This window comes from Electrona antarctica (genome assembly GCF_951216825.1).
Source record: "Electrona antarctica genome assembly, chromosome: 21".
Lineage (NCBI taxonomy): Eukaryota > Metazoa > Chordata > Actinopteri > Myctophiformes > Myctophidae > Electrona > Electrona antarctica.
Genome location: NC_136802.1, coordinates 28,645,507 through 28,668,175, shown reverse-complemented (window position 1 = coordinate 28,668,175; position 22,669 = coordinate 28,645,507). Strand labels below are relative to the sequence as shown.

General features: G+C 37.2%; 1 protein-coding gene across 1 annotated transcript in view; it reads left to right on the top strand.

The window, feature by feature from the left end:
- The window catches only part of vax2 (ventral anterior homeobox 2), a gene marked incomplete at both ends in the record, with an annotated part of 41,515 nt that overhangs the window by 1,145 nt on the left and 17,701 nt on the right, over positions 1–22,669 (top strand). Inside the window, one exon of the mRNA XM_079491311.1 lies at positions 6,155–6,342. Coding sequence (XP_079347437.1) covers positions 6,155–6,342 — 188 coding nt within the window. The remainder of the gene's footprint in view (positions 1–6,154; positions 6,343–22,669) is intronic.

Here is a 22,669-nt window from a genome sequence, read left to right as displayed (position 1 = left end):
AAGTATAGGACAAACATGCCCTTTTGTCAATATAGACATTTTCCCATGAAAAATAAAATAAAATAGAGTTTCAGTCTCCAAAATAAAATAAAATAATTAAAGCAATTAATTGCACGACCATACTTTAGACGTAAATGAATCATGTGTGAATGTATATCTGTCTATATGTTTAACATGGCAGTATAAAAATACCTATATGTGTAACATATAGCTATACAAATATATATGTGTAATAGTAATAGCCTATAAAATATCTGTGTAACATAGTATAAATATCTATGTGTATAACATAGCCTGTGTACAGACATGTGTATAACATATAGTATAGCCTATAAAATATCTGTGTAACTGTGCAAAATATGTGTAACATCATGTGTGAGTATATATATAAACACATCTGAACCAAAACTTGGAAAGCAAGATGAGTGTCATGTTAGGTTTTTCCGTTGGCTATTCAAAAATAAAATATAGGCCTATATTAAGCTTGTATAGATCTGTTATTTCAGCCGATCTTCACATTATCATCCCATTGTCTTGTGGGTGGGCTATAGTTATAGATATCGAGGGTGGCTAGCTATACTTTTGAACATTTTGGACAAATGTACAGAATTATAGAAGGCATTTTGTAGTGTACAATCGGCCTCGGGTCTTCATGGGGTTAAATCGAGGACCTTAAAGTTAAACACATCACAAACAAAACCCATTCACCATGTCAAATCAATGCATTATACTTTATTACTATCTAAACACTACACTGCTATTATCTAAACACTACACCACACTGCTAAAATGAACCGCAAAAATGATGCAATATACAGCCAAGAATCATTGACGGACCATTGTGTTTTTAGTGTGTGCATCTAGCTTAATATTGGTGGGATTTTATGCACAAAGAGTAGCTTATAATAGGCATGTAATACAAGCGTTGACAGGACATTATAATGTCCATGTATACGATTACACATTACATTGTATGCAAACAAAAAATGCACAAGCTTATGTACTATACTGTACCTTCTGATACGTTGAGTTCTGCATGCAGGCCTATATGCATAATAATAATGTAAAATATCTTTACATTTACAACGTGTATTATTATGGAACAAGCTACATCAATACAGTTATGTTGTAATGCAAAGCGTCAATCGAATAGTTGGAACATTTTATATGTTACTGGTGGTGAGAAGTGAAACTTTATTCTCACATTTTCTACACATGGAGGCACAGATTTTATGATGACAATTCTAGGCCCATGAACTGTGTATATATATATATATTTATACCACCCAGACTGATCAGCAAATATCATTATTATTATTAATAATAATAATTCAATTTAGAGTCCATTTAGCAAGGATGTTTTTTTTATATGATTATATATTTTTCTAAACTTTCCTGCATGACTGTTATAGCGGATGTATGAATTTATATTAATTTTGTATTATGGGCAGGCATTAGCCTTATATAGCCTATACTCGTCGTGATTATTATCATAAATAAGAAATATCTTGTGATATTTTGTGAATATTGTGACTATATATGCATATGACACGTTGCTGGTATAAAAGTTGCCACATTCATTTATTGACCAACCATTATACCAACCAACATATTCATATAGAATTATTTAATTTAGAACATAATTGTGTAACTCTCAGAGTGTATACTACAGGAAACCAAATGGACCCTTACAAGTCTGTAACTCTGAGAGTGTAACAAATGGAACCAAATGGACCCTTACAGATCTGTAACTGTGAGAGTGTAACAAATGGAACCAAATGGACCCTTACAGATCTGTAACTGTGAGAGTGTAACAAATGGAACCAAATGGACCCTTACAGATCTGTAACTGTGAGAGTGTAACAAATGGAACCAAATGGACCCTTGCAGGTCTGTACCTCTGAGAGTGTAACAAATGGAACCAAATGGACCCTTACAATGTACAATGGCATTATGCAGGCTCTTAATCCAGAGCAATTTACAGTAAGCAAAAACAACACATTGAAATAGTCATGCAAGAATCAAAATAAGCAAGCTAACCTAACATCAACAGAATAATATCTATACACTATAGCATGCTATGTCTATATAAAATGCTATATAAATTACATAAGTTATAGCCTTTGCATATATGCCTGTGAGGTCCATTTTGTCATTCTAACCAAGTAGACCCGTACGGGTCCATTTGGTTCCATGTGTTACACTCTCAGAGTCAAGTAAACCAAGGATTGATTTCGTTATTTATAGTCACCCGAATTATCAGGCAGTGCAATAGCCTACTATAAATTCCATAATACAGGACGATATATAGCTCATTCAGAATGTCCCATCTGTAACTATAAGTTCATAGTTCAAGACAAGTCACGGGTCCATTTGGTTCCATTTGCTACCTCAGAGTTGCAGTCCCATAAGGGGCCCATTTGGTTTCCATTTGCTATCTCAGAGTGACAGTCCCATAGAGTCAGTGAAATAACCGCTATAAGGATTTATTCAGAGCAGATCCGTGGCGCGGGCGGGGCGGGGTCACCCAGGGGTCAGGTCACTGAGTGAACGCGCACGCGCTTTATAATCCAAGCGTTATTCACGATTCACAGACGCCGCTGCGCTGCGGGCGATGCGTATTATTATTATTATTATTATTACTCATATACGTTACACACGTAGGCTATAGCCTATAAGTGACTATATGCATTGCATTATATGCATTATGACTGTCAACAACATTCTATTTATGCTAAACATATTATTAAACTAATCGCCCAGAGGCATGTATTCTGGCGTGTGCGTGCGCGTGTGTGTGCGTGTGTGTGTGTGTGCGTGCGTGCGTGCATGTGTGTGTGTGCGTGCGTGCGTGCGTGCCAGTGTGTGTGTGTGGACAGTGCAGTGCTTTTATAGAATACATGCCATGTGAGAGAGAGCTGCGGAGGGGGGGGGGGGGGGGGGGGCGTGTATAAGTCCCGAGGGTGCATGTGCAACAATATCTAAAGGCAGAAATAGTCGTCCAAAGGGAAGCACGCACATCCACATATAACTGAAACGTAGCCTACAGGTGCTTATAAAAAACACTTCCACATGGAGACGGAAAGCTCATTGCAGTAAAATGTGTAGGGCAGGCTATTCAGAGTTTAAACCCAACATGCATGCAGTGGTTTTCAACCCTTTTCATATATCAACGTCTATTATTTATTCTGTAGTAGGCCTATGCGAGCCACGGACCACCATTTGATGACATTTAGACTCTCAGACCCAAATATTTTGTATTGATGTTGGTCATTCCATGCTGTTTGTGGTGCGTGGTACCATTAGAGAGATTACAGGCAATAACATTGATCAAATAATAACAATTATTCTACATTATATTATTGTGTATTGATTTAATTGTAAATGTAATCATGCAGATGTTTAACAATAGTTAACTCTTGAGAGTGGTCCAACTCCATCATTTCGCTGCGGACGATCTTCTAAACTTTAGAATCTAAAGTAACAAGTGGCTATACATTTACTTTACTGGGTATTTTCTAATTTCACTAATTTACTTCTAATCCACTACATCTCAGAGGCATGGCCTATATACTTTTTACTCGACTACAATTATTTGATTTTGATTATCACTAGGCCTATTACAAAACATATACCCAATTTCGGCCAAATTCAAAATAGCCGATCTATGCCGGCTATTTTGAACAGATTTTTATACATTTGAAAACTTGAAATGGGACATTCTGCACAATGAGTATAGCCTAGCTTTTACTTAGTAAATGTTGGTGCCAATACCTTTGTACTTTTACTCATAGGCCTTATAGTTTGTAAACACATATTTCGTATTTCTATACATTGCATTATTGGTACTTTTACTTTTAACATGTGATAGCCTACATGGGACGGTTGTTAAAGAACAATGCAGACAACCCTTCCAAATTTCCAATGTGTGTTTGCAGTGCACACACATCAAACTCCGGATTTTACACACACACACATGTTGCTCTTAAGACACATGCATTATTGCAACTTTTTATTTTGTTATCTTCTGAAGTTCCATCGAAGACATAGAATTAAATAATCTTCAAAATCCCAAAGTGTCCCAAATGTTGGTTTAGATATAGGCTTAATGGTCACTTTTTGTTCCAGATAGATAGATAGATAGATAGATAGATAGATAGATAGATAGATAGATAGATAGATAGATAGATAGATAGATAGATAGATAGATAGATAGATAGATAGATAGATAGATAGATAGATAGATAGATAGATAGATAGATAGATAGATATTGATTGATTGATTGATTGATTGATTGATTCACTGACTGTCACTGACTGATGTTTTTATTTACAAACATGCAACATATTTGTAACACACCTGTGACGTAAGCATGCAGCTGCAGCCAATCAAGTTAATAATGGCTGTGCTATTGAGGTGCGCGGTTTCTCATTGGCCCTTGAATGTGTGGACATCATGCACTGCACGCCTATGACAAAAAAACAAAACGTATTTTTGACAAATCAGATTTGAATCACATTCCTGAGCCTTGTTCAGATTGCCTAAAACTATAATCCAACTAGAATCTGGATGATATAAATCACATTTGGATTGCATTGCGTGTTTGTGACAATGTGTGTGTGTGTGTGTGTGTGTGTGTGTGTGTGTGTGTGTGTGTGTGTGTGTGTGTGTGTGTGTGTGTGTGTGTGTGTGTGTGTGTGTGTGTGTGTGTGTGTGTGTGTGTGCGTGTCGGCGTGTGCGTGTTATTTGAGCTTCAACACGAAGCTCAAACCCCACATGCATAACGCATTTGGCAGCAGGGTTGTTGTAAATAAGCACTTTTTAAATATTTAACAATGCAGCAGAGATACTTCCAACAACCTTTCAGATGTCAGCTCGCAGCAGTCTATACAGATATATATATATATATATATATATATACGCAGGGGTTCATGTATTCCCTGAGCTGAAGATAACCTTCGTTTCAACTCAACGCTGCAGTAAACATAGTTCTGAATTTGAACTCCGTCCAACAACGTGAATTAAACTCATGTTGAAGATATAGTTTGCATTATTGAAATGCACCTGTTGCACTGTTTAAAGACAATTGGACAATGACCATTCACACCTGTGTCCACTGTCCTCCCTAATCACTGCTTATTAGGCACGCACTGTGACACCTGCCTTCAGATTTTGATTTGTTTGAAACTCACATTGTTCCACCTCACATTTCTCCTGTTTAGTAGTATTGTTAAACCGCATATATAGGAAATACAATCATTTTAAATTGCACGTAAATAAGTCGTAACTTATACGATTCGCATGAAGTTCACAAGACACTGGTACATTTAGATTTAGAGCAGGCACAACGTGTATACCTCAAGACAATGAAACCATTTTTTGCTTTAATCATCTCCTTCTGAGTTAACTTATATATATATAAAAAAAAACATTCTACAGAGCTATAGTATATACCATATAGACCACAGTCAGTGCACCACGCTCTCATACACGGAAATAATACCTTTAAAGGCTTTTGTCCCAAAAGTGACTTAAAGATTGGTTTTGGTTTTAAAGATGTTTGTTTCTAAAAAGCTTTATACCAAGCTGTACCCTTAATTGTCAACATTGTATTGTAGGCTATTGTATAACTTTCTAACAGCAAATGAAGTGAACATTCGTGCTTTTGTAAGTATAGCCTAAGCCATGCAGTTCCTCGAAGTTGCAACATGACTGACAGTCACATAGCTCACAATGCTGGAGGCCTACCTACCGCCAAACACTGTAGTTTTTTTTGACACTTGCTTTGATATAGCAAGAATTTCACCCACGTAATGTGATGTGACAATAAAGATTGATTCTGATTCATCTGAGCAACATGTTTTCTTTTCATGTCAATATAAAGCTCCTTTGAGTTTAACTTGAATTGGATCGTGTGTTAACATGAATTGATTGATTTAGAAATTGTACGTTTGAAAGTTTGTAGAATGAGTAGCCTATACGGTTCAACGAAAGTACATGGTCAATACAAAAAGAGGATAAACCCAGAAAAAATACTTGTTTACATCAGGGTCCTCCATTTTCAATTAATCAGCACATTTAAAGACATACAAATAATCATATACAGTTTTGTAAAAAATACAAAAAAATAAATGATTGTTTGTACTATTACAGACGCTAAAGGCACCATAAGGGAGATCGTGCTTCCTAAAGGTCTGGACCTGGATCGTCCCAAACGCACGCGCACGTCGTTCACGGCGGAGCAGCTGTACCGCCTGGAGCTCGAGTTCCAGAGGTGTCAATACGTGGTGGGACGAGAGAGGACCGACCTGGCCAGACAACTGAACCTGTCCGAAACACAGGTAGGATTATAATAATAAAGGTCTATCTATCTATCTATCTATCTATCTATCTATCTATCTATCTATCTATCTATCTATCTATCTATCTATCTATCTATCTATCTATCTATCTATCTATCTATCTATCTATCTATCTATCTATCTATCTATCTGTCTGTCTGTCTGTCTGTCTGTCTGTCTGTCTGTCTGTCTGTCTGTCTGTCTGTCTGTCTGTCTGTACTGTGTATAGACCACTGTTTCCCAAACAATGGGCTGGGACCCAATTTTGGGTCATATACAAGTAAATAAATACTCCTATTTTTTGGTTTCCCATTTAGTGTTTTCATTATTTCAAAACATTTTCAGGAAACGAGGGTGTATGCATGGGGGTGTCATCGATTTGAATTGATTGAACTGATTGATTGATTGATTGATTGATTGATTGATTGATTGATTGATTGAAATATGTATTAACAGTTTGCAGAATTACAGTACATTTCAAGCACAAACTCAATACAAAGACTGTTAAGTGAGTGGACGACCCAATAAAGCATTGCACTTGTTTACAGGAGGGTCCACCTTGTTCAATTCATCAACATTAATTAATTTGTCTTCAAAGCAACAATCATCAAACTCAAACTCAAACTCAAAAGACCATATTGATGATGATGATTGGCACGTCTCATTCACCTGTAGGCCTATGTGTGCACCAATTGACCAAACACCTTGAAAATAGAGGTATAGCGCCCTTGTATATTTATTTATTTTCCCAAACGCCTTTGTCGGTAACAGGTACGGTCGCCCCTCTTCCATCTCGCCCCACTACTCTATAGCTGTAAATAACAAACATAAATTCATGTCGGTGATTATATAAAAGGTATTATATTAATAATTGTTAAGTTCACTCTGTATATCCATGGGCATAATAGCATCATGATGCCATTACAAAACATGGGGTACTAGAAATGTGTTTAATAAAACGAAATTAACTGCTAGAAGGTCCTATAAAATTAACTTAATTAAGCAGTCACCGTCTCTGTCTCATGTTATTCTTCTTTGATTTTGCGTATAGAGATCGACTACTAGATAATTTCAGATTTCAGGGAGGGAGGGAAACACTAACATTAACTGCATGTTAACTACATTAACAGATTTCGCGGGGGCGAGTTGGTAAAGGGGCGAGTCGTCTGGTATTCCTTTTGTTCGTTCCAATTATCTCTCTCTCTCTCTCTCTCTCTCTCTCTCTCTCTCTCTCTGTGTGCTATTTCAGGCCGTGTTATGCTTGTAGATCGTCTGTTATTTTAACCAGGTCTTAGGTGATGAACTCGTGATATATTGTGCTATATATAAGCCTGTGTGCCTGCAGGCCAGTGTAAAGTGTTGACACCAACGTATAGGGCTGTATTGAGAAGAATGTATGAAATGAAATGAAATGAAATGAAATGAAATCTATATTTACCCAGGGTATCTGGGCTAAGCTCAAGAACTTGTTTCCAGCCAGGCCCTGCTCATAGAACACATTTCATCGTAGTGGTTGATGCCACCTACAGGCCACCTACAGGCCTCTCTGGTTTAGGAAAATATCACCGAGTCTCAAATTGACTTTTGGATTATATGGCAATATATGATAGGCTATATAAATATGAATTTATAGGCTTGTTGACGACTTTTTTCCCCGCGCCAGCAGCACAGGGCTGTTGTTTGATTGTCAGTCCCTGCAGTGCTGATTGGCAAAGACAGACACACCACCCGGGTATTTAAATGTCTCCTTGTTACTGTATCACCCTGAAGAAGCTTATATAGGCAGTATTATCTGTCCGAAACGTTGGTGTCCGTATATGCATTATTGGCAGCTATGAGTGTGCGGCTAGACATTTTTTTCGTTCAGTAGGCCTACTATTATTAATTTCCCGTCGGCTGGCATAGCCTGGCACCTCACAAGGACCGATGTGCTGTGCACCCTTTTGCTTATATCGCTTGTTGACGACTGCTGCATGCTTTGTTTATCATCTCACCAAATATCATCTCACCAAATGCACCGTGACAACATTAATATGATCTCAGCTCTGCAGTATCTGGGCCTATATAACTGGGCCTGTCTACTATCTGGGCCTATATCTGGGCCTATATCTGGGCCTTATGGCCATGTTGTTAAAGTAGGCCTATATTGGTTGAAATAACGTTTTTATTTATTAAAAGAAGTTCCCGGATTTGCAGGAGTATTGTTTATTTGAACCTGTTTAATTGAATTAAACCGTCATGGATTCATATAGATTAATGTTGAAGCTGTCACTGCAGCTGCCTTGCAATCATTTCAAGTGGATTTAATTATAGACAGTTATATCCTTATTTGGTTTAAGAGAAGATACAATTATATGTTTGGGGTCCAACTTTGAAAGCATTTTTCCAGCTGCTGGTAAAGAAACCCTATACGATATGGTCTATTGTTATATTGGACAATAATTGTTGTAGGCAAATTGTTCAAACAGAGCAATAAATGAACAATAATTATGATTATGTGTCCGCCAATTCGCCAAATGCGTATATAATCGCTGCTGCTCTGCTGTGGTGAGAACGCTGTGTGCGTGCGTGCGTGTGGGTGGGACGGTGGGTGTGTGTTGACCGTGCAGGCCTCGTGATCAAGTCAGCAATGTGCCGGCATCGCGAGAATTCAAATAAACTGCAGATTGGTTTGAATGAATGATGCAATAATGTCATTTCATGCATGGATCTTAAACTGATTAGTATTTACCGCGCGACCCACAAATGGTGGGCCAGTGTTTGGGAGTGGTCACGCGTGGTGTCGCTTGCCGTTGCATCCCAGATTCCCAGCAGCGCATGTCATTCATTATAGGCATATGAGCAATAATATATGCAGTAATGCAGTGGTGGGGAAAAAAGTACTTTTTACTTGAGTAACAGTGCAAAAGTAATGGTATATATCATCAAGTATAGCCTATACTCATTATGCATGAAGGTCCAGTTTAAAGTTTTCAAATGTAGGCTATAATGATCTTTTAAAAATAGCAGATCTACAAGCTCACACACATTGGGGGCTTTTAGATTCAAATGGCCAAAATGTAGCATATATACATAGTTTGAAACTACTACGTTTTCAAATAATTGTAGTGGAGTATTTGCCTCTGAGATGGAAGTAAAAGTATACTGGAAATTGGAAATACGCAAGTAAAGTAAAACAAATACCTCAAAATTGTACTTAAGTAAATGTACTTAGTTATACTTTCCACCACTGAAAAGGTTTGTTGACGACTGCATGATTTGTGTATAATCAAATGCACCATGATATGGACAGTATTAATATGATCTCAGTACATTTACTTATGTAAGATATTTGATTGATTGATTGATTGATTGAATAGTTTATTAGACATTAATGTAAAAACAGCAGCAAAGTATAATATAGAGAATAAAAGGATGGCACCACCATGTTTTTTTTCCTTCTCCATAGAGAATTCATATACTTTCCTCACTTGAGTACTTCCAATTTCCAACACTTTTACTTTTACTCCACTACATTTATTTGAAAACTTTAGTTATATACTTTGTGGATTTAGATTATTATGACAAAACATACATTTACCACTTCAGCCCTTGTAGATCGGCTATTTTCAAAAGAGTTGAAACGGGACATTCCGCATAATGAGTAGACTATACTTTTATATATATATATATATATATTATATATTATATATTATATTACATTTTGATGACAATACTTTTGTACTTTTATTCAAGTACATGTTGAATACAGAGTAGCCTACTTTTGACACCACTGGCTATAGCAGGGCCTTTATATTTCATTAAAGATGGAGTGCCGCGATTTTTTTCCAAAAAAGTGTACAGTATTTGTTAAAATGTTGTTTTTATGTGGGCATGCCAACCAGTTCATTAAGTATGCCTGGTTTGCCTGGTGGGTGGTGATGGGTGGTGATCCACCTGAACTTAAGCCGCACCCACAGCTGTAGTTGTATGATAAAAGGGGAGGGGTTAGGGGAGGGGCTGATAGTGTGATGTCACTATATTACTGTTTATTTCATTGGCCCGTTTGACTGTCAAGGGTTCATTCTCCAGGAAGAAACCCTAAATACAAAGTGAATATATCATTGCACATAAAAACGACTCCAGGGTGTCTAATGATGTACTGTCACCTCACGCATGAAAAACTGGAAAAATACAAAAATTGGGGCACTCCATCTTTAATGTAGTTGTAGGCCTGCATGTATTTGACTTTGACCTGTTGGGTAGACTTGTCTTGTTGTATATCTTTTATTATCTCTTGTTTATTCTGATATTGTGTATGCTAAACATGACGATTATTAACAGTAAACAGCAACAAACAAATTCGACTACTCCTCGGTCTGGGGCCCATGACCCATCTTTTTGCAACCCATTTTGATAGTCTAGGGTGGCTCCGGGTAGAAAACAGAGTTAAGCAATTGAAATTGGGACTGACATTTAAAATTGTAAATGCAGCATTGCCCTCTAGCAGTCTGTACCCGCATACATGATGACAAACTACCTAAACAAAATGAGCGACTGAGTCCCACAGCCACAATACAAGAGGAAGCGAGAACAACAATCTGGTACCACCCACTTTCAAAACAAACATGGGCAAATGTCTTCTTCTACAGCACTGCCACCCAAGTGTGGAATGCCCTGACTCCCTCCCTCAAAAAATGCAAATCCCCGGCGTCCTTTAAAACAGGCCTGAAAATCCACCTTTCAAAAATGCAAATCCCCGGTGTCCATTAAAACAGGCCTGAAAATCCACCTTTCAGCATGCCAAAGGGAGAGGAAATGATTACCCCCCACCCCCTTAGTCTAGTGACTATACCCCACCTCCTTATAACCCCCTTCTTTGTTCCCCAACCTGTACATATTTTTGCTATTTTTTGAGTGGTGTAAACCACTCCTACAACTGGCTTTGTTAGTCTGTCTGTCTGTCTGTCTGTGCAAAATAAATGAGCATGGTTGATGCTGATTGGTTGATGCTGATTTCATTACGTCAGACATTACCTTACACCACTCAGTTCACACGGGTGTGATTTTTACCTTGTTATTTTTCATGTCAAGATTATGAATTGAATACCCAGGACCTCAGAACGAAAATACATCGCATGGACCTTTTTCGGTGGTCCCATTGGACGTGTGTTTGACTGTACCCTGTACTGATTACATTTCTGTTTGACTGTACCCTGTACTGATTACATTTCTGTTTGACTGTACCCTGTACTGATTACATTTCTGTTTGACTGTACCCTGTACTGATTACATTTCTGTTTGACTGTACCCGTACTGATTACATTTCTGACAATAAAGTATTCAATTAATCAATTAATCAATCAATCAATCAATCAATCAAACAAACAAACAAACAAACAAACAAACAAACAAACACACAAACAAACAAACAAACAAACAAACAAACAAACAATCATCCATTATAACAACAACAATCACGGTTGTAACACACATATTTTGTCATATTTAGTAAAAATCTACAAAGTAACTACAGTTTTCAAATAAATGTAGAGGACTAATAAAAGTACAATATTTTGGATCAAAGAATAGTGGAGTAGAAGCAAAAGTATTGGAAATTTGAAATACTCATAAAGTACACATATATAGGACTATGCCTCCAAATTGTACAAGTACAGCACTTGAATTTATGTACTTTAGCTATACTTAGCTACTGATAGGCTATATTACATCATATTTCAGTGACTCTGCTCATATAAAAACACTGTCACTTTATATTGGGGTTGAGCCTCGTGGAGTTCATGAGAACAGACCGTTCTTAGAATGAATCACATGCTATAGTTTAGGAGGATATTTCCTCGCTTTCAAATTTCTTCTTTCAATGAAAGTGTTCTCATGTGCAATAATTGATAACACACACACATTGAGCTATTGCGGTGAGACAGTTTAAGCTGTGTGGAGTTGTCCCATGAAGTCCAAATTGTTTTATAGTGAGTTTTTTTTATAGTGAGTTTTTTTTAAAGCTGTCTAAATGATCATTATCATCCAGATAGTGTCCATTTGATAATTCAACACCCTCCGAGTTACAATTTCAGAGTGAACGAATAAATTGACCGAACTATAACCAGATAAACTATAGTATAATAATTATTTTCTATATACATGTCATCTTTGAAGCATGTTTTTCGCAGTCAGTCCTGCATGAAGCGCACAGTGCTCTTAGCAGGTGCACGGCATGCATTAATAGCGTTCATTAGATTTATATATAGTATTTATATTTTGGGCCAGTCAGTGGGCTTGTTTGCGGAGTTTCTTTTATATGTTCACTTCAATGCTAATCGTGAATAAAAAGCCACAACCTGTGGCAAATCATGGCAGTTCTCAAAATGATGCGCGCTTTCTCTCTCTCTCTCTCTCTCTCTCTCTCTCTCTGTGTGTGTTCGCGTGCGCGCGCGCTGTCAATATTTTTTAACGTCAGAGAGAGAGAGCAAGAGAGAGGGGGGGGGATTGAAAGCATTTTGATTTAAAATGCTTTTCTGTTCTTGTCTCTTTTATATAAAAGAAAATAATCTTTGCTGGTCTCTTAAGGTCGACCAAAACACCAGACAGTCCTCCCAACTTCTCCTCCAGTACTCCCTACAGAATTCAGTTTTCCCAATTTTTAAGCAACATAAATACTCTCTATACTAAATAAATAAATAAATAAATAAATAAATAAATAAATAAATAAATAAATAAATAAATAAATAAATAAATAAATAAATAAATAAATAAATAAATAAATAAATAAATAAATAAATAAACAAACAAACAAACAAACAAACAAATAAATAAATACATCTTTCGTTCTGGTTGCATGGTGTAGAGATTGATTGATTGATTGATTGATTGATTGATTGATTGATTGATTGGATTTCTTTTCCACAGTTTGTAGAGTACAGTTCAACGTACAGTACAGTACAGTTCAACGAAAGTAGGCCTACAGGTCAACACAAAAACTGCTACGAGGATAAAACCAGAAAAAGCACTTGTTTACAGCAGGGTCCTCCATTTTCAATTCATCAGAAAATGAGCAGCCCAGGAATGGTAACTTGTTTTGTGGAGTTGTTGTTTGGAAATGTTGAGAAGACCAAACAATTTAACTATTCTTCTAGTCTATAATCATATAATTTATAACGAATAATATAATCTAGTCAGTGTTTTGCAGTAATTTGAGTTGATTCAGTGTTAGAGGATGGTCGCGCCACGTATAACTCCCCCCCCCGCATATAGGCTACATTCGATTAGTAGGCCTATGCATCGAACATTTCGAATTTTCGATTTGAAATATTGACATTGACGAACCCGAACAACTTCAAGTCCATCACAGACATCATATGCGAGTTTTATCTACAAATAACATATAGGCCTATATTCTATCTCATTGTTTGTTATAGGTATAATAACTTATTTCGAAGGGTTGTGGTTTGATAAGCAAGGGGTTTTGTATTGTTGCCGACACCTGCATTCTTCCATTCGTTTTTGTAATATAATGTAAGCCTGCATGTTCTTAAAAAAAATGTAATCGAAAATAGACTGTTCAAAAACATATTGACAACTTGTGGTGAACATTGTGACACACATAAAGGCAGTTGTTTGTGAAAACACAATAGTTAATATACTCCCACCATTATGCTTAAAATGCTGTCTCTTTTTTTAAATAACCATCTGTGAACATTTTGTCCTCTCCCTCTGTGCCTGCGTGCGTGCGTGCGTGTGTGTGTGCGTGTGTGCGTGCGTGCGTGCGTATGTGTGTGCATGTACTATTTGTTACTCAAGTACAATTTTGAGCTAGCCTACTTTAGTTTTTTTGCTTGCGTGTTTTCATTGTTAAACTTTAGGCCTATATATAGGCCTAAAGTTTATTTAGTAAAGTTTATTCTATTACAATATAGGCCTACTTCAGAAAATCGAAATCATAATGAGTATATAGCTGAGCATAGAAGCTACTTGAACTTTTAGGTATAGCCTATACTTGATGCCAATAATTTTGCACATGCATTGACTAAGTAGCCTAACACTTGCATTAACTTTTAATACTTTTTATATTACTACTTTTACTTTATATTTTACTAAGTAATACAATAATAATAATAATAATACCACATGCGTTTTATTTTCCAGAATATGATCAATGATAATACAACACTAGGAAATAAAGTGTAATGTTTAACAGCTTGGCATTAGTGACGAGATGAGTTTGGAAAGTTGGATGGTTGAGGCGTTTTGTTTCACGCGTGGTGTGGTGGGTGTGTGACTGTGTGTGTGTGTGTGTGTGTGTGGGTGTGTGTGTGTGTGTGTGTGTGTGTGTGTGTGTGTGTGTGTGTGTGTGTGTGTGTGGGGGGGGTCCAATTAGTTTAGTCAGGTTTTCAAACTGATCACGCATGACACGCAACGAGGCAGGACACGCACGCGCCCGCGTGCACGTACGCACGCAGCAAGAGGGGGGGATGCTTGAGATTTCTGGAGTCAATGAATCATGCACAATCTTGTCTAATTATTAGACTAATAACCTCAACAATATAGACTGCTAAACATATCACTTGCCTATTAAGTTTCATACTAAAATGCACAAATAACTTTCCCCCAACGTTCTGAGTTGGCAAAGCCTGCATGCATGCACTATATTGAAAATGCGACAATTAATATGCCCAAAGTTAAATTACACTCTCAAGACTAGTTACATTATTGTTAAACATGCATCTGCATTATTAATTTACACCACACAATTAGAGAATGTAGAAGAATTGTTATTTTGAACGATTGCCTGTTTTCTCTCAATGGTAAACATCAATACAGCATGGAATTGTGGACAAAATCTTATCCAACGACAAACAGTTTTGGATCTGAGAGGCTAAATGTCATCAAATGGTAGTCCGTGAATCAAATAATGAATAGCCTATAATGGAACTGTAGACAGTTTACAAACAAAAAACACTGTGAGTTGGGAGTATTGTATACTCTGTTGACTTAGGTTCCCTTTTTTTTTTGAAGATGCAGGGTTCTCAGATTGGGAATAATGCCACCTGATCACTTGATGAACGTTAAGTTGCTGTGTTTTAAAGTATACAAAACTATATATTTTTTGGACCCTGCCTGCAGGAGAGAGAAGGCTATTGAGGTCGTTTTTTATTTTATTTTTTATTTTTGTAACTTTGCCAATTAAGCTAAAAGCCATGACTAAACGGAGTGCCTTGGAATCTTTCTTTTAAGTTCACACGTTTTCTCATATACTTGGATGTCAGTCTATAGCCTACAACTTACAATAGCAGATACTGTACAAGTGACAATAGCAGATACTGTAGGCCTACAAGCTCACAACGCAGTAGGCCTACGCGTCGAGAACTTGTAGATCTTAGCTTAAACATTTGTTTTTAATTCATGAAAGTTTTAGATTTTTTTTGTATATTTTACCCAATGTAATATATTCCATAAAAAGTATTTCTCATCAAAATATATGAATGTACAACAACACATGGCAACTTCAGGTACCCTTATGTAATATTTCAACGTGAAATTTCACAAAAAAACTATATCATAGATATCATGGTGATGTTAAAACAAACGGTGCCAACACAAACATTAAATTCTCTTTATTGTTAATGACATTTAATGTTTGTGTTAGGGACAAGATTACGTAAATGTTCCCTTCATAATGGCGTTTAAAACAAACATTGAACTAAAAACAAACATTAAACCTATAGGTTTAAAACAGGGATGTAGGCAGGGAAACAAACCTATATACCTGGCTTCTATGATGTCACTGAGCATCAAGGTATTGAAAGACCCACCCACCTCAGACATCAGCAACATTATGAAAATTACATAAACATAATGTATTGTCCTGGTGAAAATCCCCCGGGTTAAAATAAAATAGTGAAACTTGTCGATCTACATCAAGTGCAACCTTCTTGTAAGATGAAGTATAGGCTATATATAGCCGGGCATATTGACATAAACAAGTTTACATTTCAGAGATACAAGGTTTGTTCCCAATCATGTATGCTGGTCAGAGTGAGGGACCCCCACTCCGGCCCAGCAGGGGTCCCCCCACTCCCACAGTGGGAGATGAGACCTGCAGACCATGCACCCTATATACCACATTCACTGCTCAGTTCACTGGGGTTGCAAATGGATATAAATGAACACTGAGGATTTTCACTAGATGCTTTGTTTAGTTTGATATGGAAGCTGTGGAACCTGCTATTTATTATATTCCCTAACAGGTCCTATACCCTTAATATAAAGGGATATTTCACTTTCAAAAAAACTTTTGGTCATTTCATCGTCTACTCAGGCTTATGTAACACCCCAGACCGTTTTTAAGTTGCTGATTCAGTAATTAGATATTTGATATTCATTGTAAGTGCCCCGCCCTCTTCCTAAATATACAAACCCATTGTAACTTCAAACTCCATTTTAACCATGATAGATTCATCGAGAACACCCAACCTTTTTTCTGGTGACTGATACAGCCATCCTAATACGTGAGGGGGCCGTGTTGTTTTATTTACTGTTTTCATTTATTATTTATAATTGTTTTGGAAAATGTGGAGGACTCTGCTGCGTGACTGAAGAGACTAAAGAATAAAAAAAATATATAAAAAATAAAATAAATGAAAACAGTAAATGAAAAAAACACGGCCCCCACGTATTAGAAAGACAATATCAGTCACTAGAAAACAGGTCAGGTGTTTTCGACGAATCTATCACGGTTCAAATAGAGTTTGAAGTTACAATGGGTTTGTATAGGAAGGGGGCGGGGCAGTCAAATGTCAAATGTCTAAATACTGAATCGAGCAACTTAAAAACGGTCTGGGGTGTTCACATAAGCCTGAGTAGACTAAAATGACCAAAAGTTTTTTTGAGCTATAAGCTAAAAGCTTATAATTGCCTATGGTTTACAGAATCAAATATTAAAACAAATGAATAGAGCTAACAAAACTGTTAAACAGTTTATACATATTTTTCAAGTAAGAAAATAACAAAATAATAATATAATAATAATAACAACAACAACAACAACAACAACAAACAACAAATGAAAATAAAATTAAATTAAACAATATCATTTCAGGAAAAAGGTGCAGGTCCATTTAAATTATTTACAGCGTAATGCAAATAATTACATTACTATTATAGAATCAGAATCATCTTTATTGTCACTTCTTGGCAAGGCAACTTTATGTATATACATCACCTTTCATACACACAAAGGCAATTCAAAGTGCTTTACAGAATAAAAACAAATACAGAGTGCAACAATGCACTTTTAAAATGAATAGAGAATATAATGGATACAATTGAAATAAGATAAAGGATATTATATATATATATATATATATATATATATATATATATATATATATATATATATATATATATAAATTATATATAATATAAATTACAACAAATACAAACAAATAAAATAAAAATAAACAAATCAAAAGAAGAAAAAACAAAAGCAACAACTAGGTGTTTCGCCCTGCAGCTTAACCGGTGTTGTCGTCTATGTCAAGCTAAGCTAAGTTATGCTAAGTATAGTCTCGCGTAGCCAGACAACTTCCACAATCTCTGAATGTTATATAGAGTCTGGAACTACGCCTCTCGAAATCCGAGCAAGGAAGCTGGCATTTCTGTTCACGATATATTTTTACATTTAACTTTTTAAAATCCATTTCTGCTCAGCAGCAAGCAATGTAAATGATTTAGCCCAGGAAATCAAGCAGGCCAATTTGTGTATATCAATTGAAAACATCGATTTGAGTATTATTTTATATGCTGATGATATTGCTCTGATGGCTATAAATGAGTCCAATGTACAAAGAATGTTGAATATTGCATGTCTATGGTGCAGTAAATGGAGACTTGCGATTAACAGAGAGAATACTCAGATTATACACTTCAGAAAGAAAGCTGTACAGCAAAGTAACCATGCTGGGGCAGATCGGCGTGTGCACGCATCCACCTGGGTGACGGCAGACTGCTGGGCAAGTGCTGTCGCTTTGGCATGGGATCAACTTTGACCAATAAATGCACAATGAAAAACAGGTATGGATAAGGGTTCATGGCCATGTCCAGGGTTCATAGCCATAGCGTGTCTTGGAGACGTGACTAGACGTGATATCACAATCAGGGTTCCTGGCCATATATAGCGTGTCTTGGAGACGTGATATCACAATGCGTGACCATATATGGGGACATTCCCATATATGGGGATTGTGAGTGACAGATTGAGTGAGTTAGATGTCGTGACAAAATGCAAGGTGTCATATTTAACTGCGACCTCTGGTCGCAACTATCACAATATATAGCTAGCTATTTAAGGCGAGACATGGCAGGTGAAATCATGATTTTTCAATTTTGAGATTTTGTGCTATTTTGCTTCCTAAACATGTTTTCTTTCAAACTAAAGTAAAATAAACATTCAAAATACAGATTTAGATGTTTATTTTAGTACTTTATTTTAGCCAATGACAGCTCGTTTTGCTGGGTGAAAATATCATGAAAATAGAGGGTGGCTCTATTTTCATGATTGGTTGTTGGTACAAGTGACCATATTTGGATCAAACCACAGTCAGCTCGAGGTCCAGACCTTTCCAATGATATATGGCATGATATGTTGTTGCCAAGGTTTGGATGAGATATTTTGTGTCAAAATAGTGGCTTCAAATAAAACGTTTTGGAATTTTACAATACAAATCTTTAAAGGCCGTTTTCTCAAAATGAGTTTTCCATACCTGGGACAAATAATCTCCACTTCAGTTGCACTCACATACACTAAACTTTCCAGTCTTATTCATAACTATATTCTGCAGAAATTTACAGAAGGGTTTGTTGATATATCATTCACATTTTATTCCTAAAAACATGGCGAAAATGTTTTTTATGCCTGTAATTTTCTTTGTCTCTAATATTTCAACAAAATGAAACAATCATTTTGAACCTGGCTTTATCCAATCTTCAGATTTATCGTCCCGAAATGTATGCAAATTAGCGCATATAATGCCTAATTTGCATATAATCAACTGGAGAAGTTTCATTGTGATAGCTATTAGTTAACTTTTTTCCCTATTCACCTGTAGTGTCTCACCTTAATACATTGAACAAACACTCTATATAGCAATGATTACTAACGCTTACTTCAAGCATCTATTATACATTTGAAAACATGTGCCCAAGCCCAGGAAAGGAACATAAAGTCACCAGCTACTACGTCACTGACACGCTGCAACACGCTGCAACACACACTGCAACAACACACTAACACGACACAGCCTTACCCTCCGCGTCGCTCCACGGCTATCTCCTCATGTCGCGCCGCACGGCCACAAACAACACCATCCGCGTAAAAACTGTCATTGCACTGCCACTCAAGCCGCCTCCCGTCCACACTCACAAACAACATCAATATCAATAATAAACACAAACACGCCACAAGCACCGACACCCCCGCCGAATTTCTTGCCACGTCTATGAAAACAAGCACAGAAAAAATGCCATTCAACACGCTACTTACAACTCGCTTACAATTCGCGGACCTGGCAACACTGCATCCCGTGATTCCACTCTTTTCATTGGCTGCTCCATAGATATATGGGCTGCGCCGCCAACATTGTTGCCACGTCTATGTAAACAAGGCCGCAAACCCTGACTTATACAGCCTACTACAGCCTATACTTTCACACACTAACACTCGCTTACAATACGTGGACCTGGCAACACTACATCACCCCTTCCCAATGGCTCAAAACCCCACCACGTGACCCACGTGTGTTTCGTGTTACCTTTCACACTTCCGGAAACACTACCGGAAGTTACACAGCACACACACACACACACACGCGCGCGCACACACGCACCCACAGTGTACAGCCTGCCGGAAACCAACAGTAGAAGAAGAAGAAGAACAACAACAACACAGCTTCTACACTGATTCTAACTTGGATGGAGAGCGCCGCGATTACATACATTGTTACAATCATGCAAACACGACCGCGTCGACACCTGGCGTGGTACAATCGGGACGAACCGAGGGGCATATATGGATAACAACAACAACACTACACGCACACGCTGCAACTACGCGCTGCAACACAAAACGTAAGTTACGTATGTAACTATGGTTCTATGATTCCTGGATGACTGCTTAACACTGGATGATTTGCGTCCAGTGTTAAGCACTGCCTCTGGCAGTCAGTACGGATGAAATAGCACAGCTGTGTACAACGCAGTGTCACTGCAGACACGTCTGTGTGTGTGTGTGTGTGGTGTGTGCGTGCGTGCGTGCGTGCGCGGGGGGGGGGGGGATTTTGATCGCCACACGATGCAGCTGAAATGGCACACACACACGCCACAAAACGCTAATAATAATAATAATACACAATTACAACACTACACTAATCATAACAACAGTACAGAGAACAGTACAGTACACATGAGTACAGTACAGAAAGAAAGCTCACATCACAATATTAATCCATGTAATAATAAGAATAATACAAACTAATAACACAACACTAATAACTATAACATCAACAGTACAGACAACAGTACAGTACATCAGAATATTAATCCATGTAATAATAATAATAATAAACAATAAGAACACACCACTAATAACAGTACAGAGAACAGTACAGTACAGTACACATGAGTACAGTACAGTACAGTATACTGTTCCTGCGCCTTGCCATGCTCTCTTTCAATCATAATCATAATAATAAATAATAACACTACACTAATAACAACAATAACATCAACAATACAGAGAACAGCACAGTACACATGAGTACAGTACAGAAAGAACGCTCACATCAGAATATTAATCCATGTAATAATAATAATAACACAACACTAATAACTATAATATCAACAGTACAGAGAACCGTACAGTACAGTACAGTACAGCAGAATATTAATCCATGTAATAATAATAATAAAAAATAACACTAATACAACAGTACAGAGAACAGTACAGTACAGTACACATGAGTACAGTACAGTACAAAGACTTACAGTACAGCACAGTACAGTATACTGTTCCTGCGCCTTGCCATGCTCGCTTTCATACGCAAATACACAAAACCAAACAGGGCCACTCAGCCAGCTTGGCAACTTTGCGCTTTCCAAGCAAATGCATAAATTAAAACATCATGGGTTGCCATTGCCTTCTTCCCATTTGCGACGCATCGCATGGCGCGAGGATGAGCGGGCCGAAGGCCCGCGAAATTCTAGTATTTCTACAAGGCAATTCAATTGACATCAAACATTAAGCAAAGTACAATTATAAAAGGACATAACATTCATAGATATGTCTCAGAGATAAAAAAAAAAAAAAACAACATCTTATCAGATGGAGGGTCCTTGAAATAATAACAATACAGAAAAATCTTGAGAATCACATGGTCTTGAAAAGTAATGTCGAAAAATGTAGAGAACGAGAAAATAAAAGCATAACGAAAATCTCGGCACCTGGCAAGGTTTCAGCTTCTGTACAAAACCTGTGTGTGTGTGTGTGTGTGTGTGTGTGTGTGTGTGTGTGTGTGTGTGTGTGTGTGTGTGTGTGTGTGTGTGTGTGTGCGTGTTTGCGTGCGTGCGTGTGTGTGTGTGTGTGTGTGCGTGTGTGTGCGCGTGCACCTCCATTGTATCAGTGTGTTGTTGTTTGTTGTCCACGCATGGATTTAACGAGACACACGTTAATCCTGGATCTAACCACAGTGGGTCTGCCAGGTGTTAATGCAACTCTGACAGGGTACAGCTGTAACCAAACGGACCCGTACATAGACACAGGTGACCTGTGGCCTGTGGCCTACACACCACTGCATGTAACCAAAAAGACATGTGACAGGTCTTTTTGGTTTCACGCAGTGGTGTAGGCCTACTGTACTTATTAAGTACAATTTTGAGGCATTTCTACTTTACTTGCGTATTTCCAATTACGTGTTACCAGTGTTAATTTTGTTGACTAAGACAAAGACTAAAAGACTAAGGTTTTTGATATTTAGTCGTCTAAGACAAAGCAATTTCAGAAGACTAAATAGGAAAGACTAAATACTTTTCTGGCAAAATTAACATTGCATGAAGACTAAGACTAAAAGACTAATATACTAAAAGACTAAGATGTTTTAGTCGACTAAGACTAGACTAAGACTAAACAATTTCAGAAGACTAAATAGGACTAAGACTAAATGGTGTGTTATGCAAAAGATTATGACTAAGACTAAATCTGATTTCAAAATATTTTGTAATACCATTTGACAACTTCAAATGGTACATTCTGATAATGAGTACTTTTACTTTTGGTACT